The sequence below is a fragment of the Octopus bimaculoides genome, chromosome 11 (genome assembly GCF_001194135.2).
Source record: "Octopus bimaculoides isolate UCB-OBI-ISO-001 chromosome 11, ASM119413v2, whole genome shotgun sequence".
NCBI lineage: Eukaryota > Metazoa > Mollusca > Cephalopoda > Octopoda > Octopodidae > Octopus > Octopus bimaculoides.
In genome coordinates this window covers 21486660-21490962 of record NC_068991.1, presented here as the reverse complement: position 1 = coordinate 21490962, position 4303 = coordinate 21486660, and the positions used below count along the sequence as shown (strand labels likewise).

Genomic DNA, 4303 nt, shown 5'->3' with positions numbered 1-4303 from the left:
GTATCCGCCCAAACAGCTCACCGAAGTTTGAATCAGTGTAGTCCTCGTGGACGCATTCCTCGTAGGAAGCTTCTCCTCACTACCAAGCATTAATCAAGTCGTCATTCTTTTGCCGAAACTTGTGTAAGAGGAAGGACTGTACGTTCGTACAAACCTGTACGTTTTGGCCAAAATTTTGATGCGCTGTGCGTTCAGACGAATTTACTGTACGTTTTAGTGATCTTGCCGTTGGTTTTTCAAATTCAGGTTTTGACGCATTGATTGATTGATTTTTCACATATGCGTGTTTGTGAGCTTAATAAAAATAATAGAACGTCCGGTCTGCTTTCGCAAACGCGTCTGCGTGCACGCACGCATTGACTAATGAGATCAAGGGCGGCTGTAATTTGGGGTGAACGTATATACACCTTGTTTACTACGCCATAGCTGTCATAACACAAGAAGTTTTCTCACAGACTGAAGGTACGTGATTAATTTTTTGAAAGTCTGATAAATTAGACTCAATTTTATAGTGCTTATATATACAATCCCGCCGTATCAGTCTGAACAAAAACATAAATTTCTTAACCCGGATTTTAAACGGTATGTAATGTGTTTAATAATTTGATTAATTCAAATAAATCTTACAGAACTATAACTGGAGCAAGATATGAGTGATAGAACTTTGAAAACAGAACATTCCTCAGATGAATGTGAAGCACCAAATAAGAAGAAGGCTAGATGAGGATCGTATGAAAGGAAACTTCCACAAAAATTATTGTGCGATGAAAATTTTTCTAGTTGGTTGGAGCAAGGCAAGAACGATACAGCTAAAGGCAAATGCATATTATGCAAGTGTGAAATTGCCGGTAGTTTGAGCCAAATATTATGACACTACCAGACAGAAAACACCGCAAGAATGCAAGTGAAGCAAATAAAGCAAAAATGTTGACCAATTATTTCGAGGCCTCATCATTTTCTTCACATTCCAAGAAAGTAGCAGCTGCTGAATTAAAATACTGTGCATTTGTTGCTGAGCATAATCTCCCAATTTCGATTTTGGACCACTTACCTGTCCTTGTTGCAAACGCCTGTCCTGATTCTAAAATCGCCCAGGATGCAAAGTATGCCCGAACGAAAGGCACACACATATTGCTTAAAGTCATTGGCCCCTACGGCTTCACCGCTTAATTAAAAAGACTTCATTCATCAAGATTCTCACTCTTTATTGATGAAACAACTGATGTTTCAACACTAAAACAACTTGTCCTGGTTTCCAGATATTATGACGTTGAAATTCAAAAGACAGTCAAAGTCAACGATTTTCTTACACTTATAGAAATACAGGATTGCAGTGCTACGAGTATATACAGCTAGCTTCTATCATTTATAAACGAACACGCGATTCCTCTGGAAAATTTGATAGGTTTCACCTGTGATAATGCAAATGTTATGATGGGAAGCAAAGGAGGCGTTCAGTACTTGTTGAAGCAGAACAGGCCAGATTTTTTTGTGCAAGTTTGTCATTCTTTACACTTATGTTTATCAAACACGTGCAATGAATTACCGAATTCTGTAGAAGAATTGACAAGTAGTTTTGGTCACAGTCCTAAGCGTATCAATGAATTCAAAGATCTGCAGAAAACAGCTTCAATTGATCCTCACAAAATTCTGCATGCAAGCTGCACTAGATGGCTGTCTCTCAATCAAGTTGTGCTGCGCATTTTAGAGCAGTGGCCAACACTGCTGACATATTTCACACAAGCAACATTAGAGGGTGAGTGTCCGATTACGGCTCGACGAATTCTCACTGAAATGAAGAATCCTCTTACAAAGATGTATTTAGCATTTCTCTCTTTCATAAAAAAAAAAACGTTAACAAACTTTATCTGGAATTCCAGGCCGAAGGCTATCGGTTGCATAAGCTTAAAAGAGCCATCAACGCTAGAATGAAGGGAATTTTGAGCAATTTCATCAGACCTGACTTACTTTCTGTCATCAATGTTTGTGAGATTAATGTTAACGATGCAGCGACACACCAACTGTTAGATTATATCTACTTTGGCGCTGTAGCTGAGAGAATTTTATACGAAAATGCCACTAGCATTGCCTCTCATGAATTGTTGACTTTCCGACAGAATATACTACGATTCTTCGTCAGTCTTTCAAATCAAATGCTCGTGCGGTTTGCGATATGCAGAACAATTTGGGATTACTAGAGGCGTTGGACCCAACCAACGTAATTGAAGGAAGGCGATTCCTAAGTCTTTGAGATGAAAAAGATTTCGAAGAAATTATTCAGGAATGGCGCCACTTGACGGTTCAAGGTTGTTCTTCCATCCCGTATAACGAGCCAGAAAACTTGGTTTGCTGTTTCACAAGAGAAATGTGGTGATGAGTTCCGCTATCCACTGTTGTCATCCTTTATGCTCGGTCTTCTTTCTTTACCATACTCCTCTGCATCGTCAGAAAGAATTTTCTCTGTTTTCCACAATATCAAAACTAAAAATCGAAATTGCTTGAAAACTTCTACGCTTAATGCTCTTATAAGGTCGAAAACTTTGTTACGAAATACCGATTGTACGACGTGGGAGCCGGATGAACAACTTTGCAAAACATGATTTGAAAAAAATTGGTGCAACAGAGAACCTTCTCACGAAGATGATTTTTCTTTTTGATGTCCAAGCATTCAACGTTTCAATAAATGTTTTCCAAATCAAAAAAATGTATAAAAGTTCGTTTTGACTGTATTATTGAAAAATATACACACATTGCTTGCCTAAGGACTATGTGCAAACTATACAAAAGCTGACCCAAGCAATTCCTCCAGGATCATTGTAAGTCCAATAGCATAGGGATTGATGAGTATGTCGGTGAAAAGAAGGGAATGTGGGCATGTGTCTAACAACTATTTATAGATAAATGTGACTATCTGAAGGTAAAAATGAAAATGAAAAAAAACGTCATAGGAGCATTACAAAGGTATAACTTGATTATATGATGGCATTCGACTCTCTTCTTACTCATGGCTGCTGATGCGTCTCCATTTGGCAAACGTGCCAGATACAACCTTAATTACTGCCATTCAGAGGCTTACAAAAACATGGGCAACAATTCTTTCAGTTAGAACTGGGAGTGGAACGATCGTCTTTAATGTTATGAATATTTTTCAAAGGGAATATTCCAAAGAGATAACCTTTCTGTAATTCTGCTCATCTTGGCATTAAATCTATTATCATTCCTGCAACAAAAATCAAATGGTTGCATGCAAAGTTCTGCAACTACTAGAGATATTAACGTAAGCCATAATTTCTATGCTGATAACCTCAAGATTTATGCTTAAAGTGTTAACAATGCCAAAAAAAAGCAGTGGAATTAATAACATTTTCAGCTGACATAGGAATGGATTTTAACCAAAATAAATGTTCATGTTTGATTGTTGGACAGGGAAAAGCAGCCCCTACTCCAGGCTCAAAGCCTGTGTATCAATGGACTCAGTATCTCTCCTGTCCCTCTTAGAAAAGGTATTGACTTAGGTAATGCCTAGGTATTGACATATCATACGAAGGTACTCAATAGAGATAAAGTGATCGAAAATATTATGCTAGACTTAGAAAAGTATGGCAGTTAGAACTCTCTTCTTATAACAAGACAATATCTCACAATGTATTTTCAGTACCAGTATTGATTCCAACGTTTGGGATATTCGACTGGTCTGTAGAAGAACTCGACTCCATAGACGTTGAAACCCGCAAGATATGGCATCAACTGGAAATCTTTACGAGAATAGTGATATCGATAAGCTGAACGTAAGACGAAATAAAGGAGACAAAGGCTCATATTTTGGCACAATGCAAGTATTTTGGGGGAGCAAGTCGTTTATATCGGCCTCACAAGTAATGAAAGGTAAAATAGATCTCGGCAGAATTTAAATTCAGAACATACAGACGATAATAATATTGACATACATACATACATACATACATACATACATACGTACATACATACATACATATATACATACATACATAAATACATACATACATACATACATTGATATATACATACATATACATGCAAAAAATATACACACATTAAAAATTACATACATACATAGAAGCATGCTTACGTACACACAAACAGGCATACATACAGAAATAAATAAATACATACATACAAACATACATACATGCATACATACATACGTACATACATATATACATACATACATACATACATAAATACATACATACATACATACATATACATGCAAAAAATATACACACATTAAAAATTACATACATACATAGAAGCATGCTTACGT

General features: G+C 36.7%; 1 protein-coding gene across 2 annotated transcripts in view; it reads left to right on the top strand.

The window, feature by feature from the left end:
• LOC106871779 (steroid transmembrane transporter SLC22A24) overlaps positions 1-4303 on the top strand; it is a 32243-nt gene that overhangs the window by 1834 nt on the left and 26106 nt on the right. The window contains exon 2 of one of the 2 annotated variants that reach the window (XM_052971588.1): positions 3656-3885. The exons of the other annotated variant lie outside the window; for it this stretch is intronic. Within the exon in view, the coding sequence (XP_052827548.1) occupies positions 3738-3885 (148 nt within the window). The 5' untranslated portion in view covers positions 3656-3737. The remainder of the gene's footprint in view (positions 1-3655; positions 3886-4303) is intronic. 2 annotated transcript variants of the gene reach the window in all.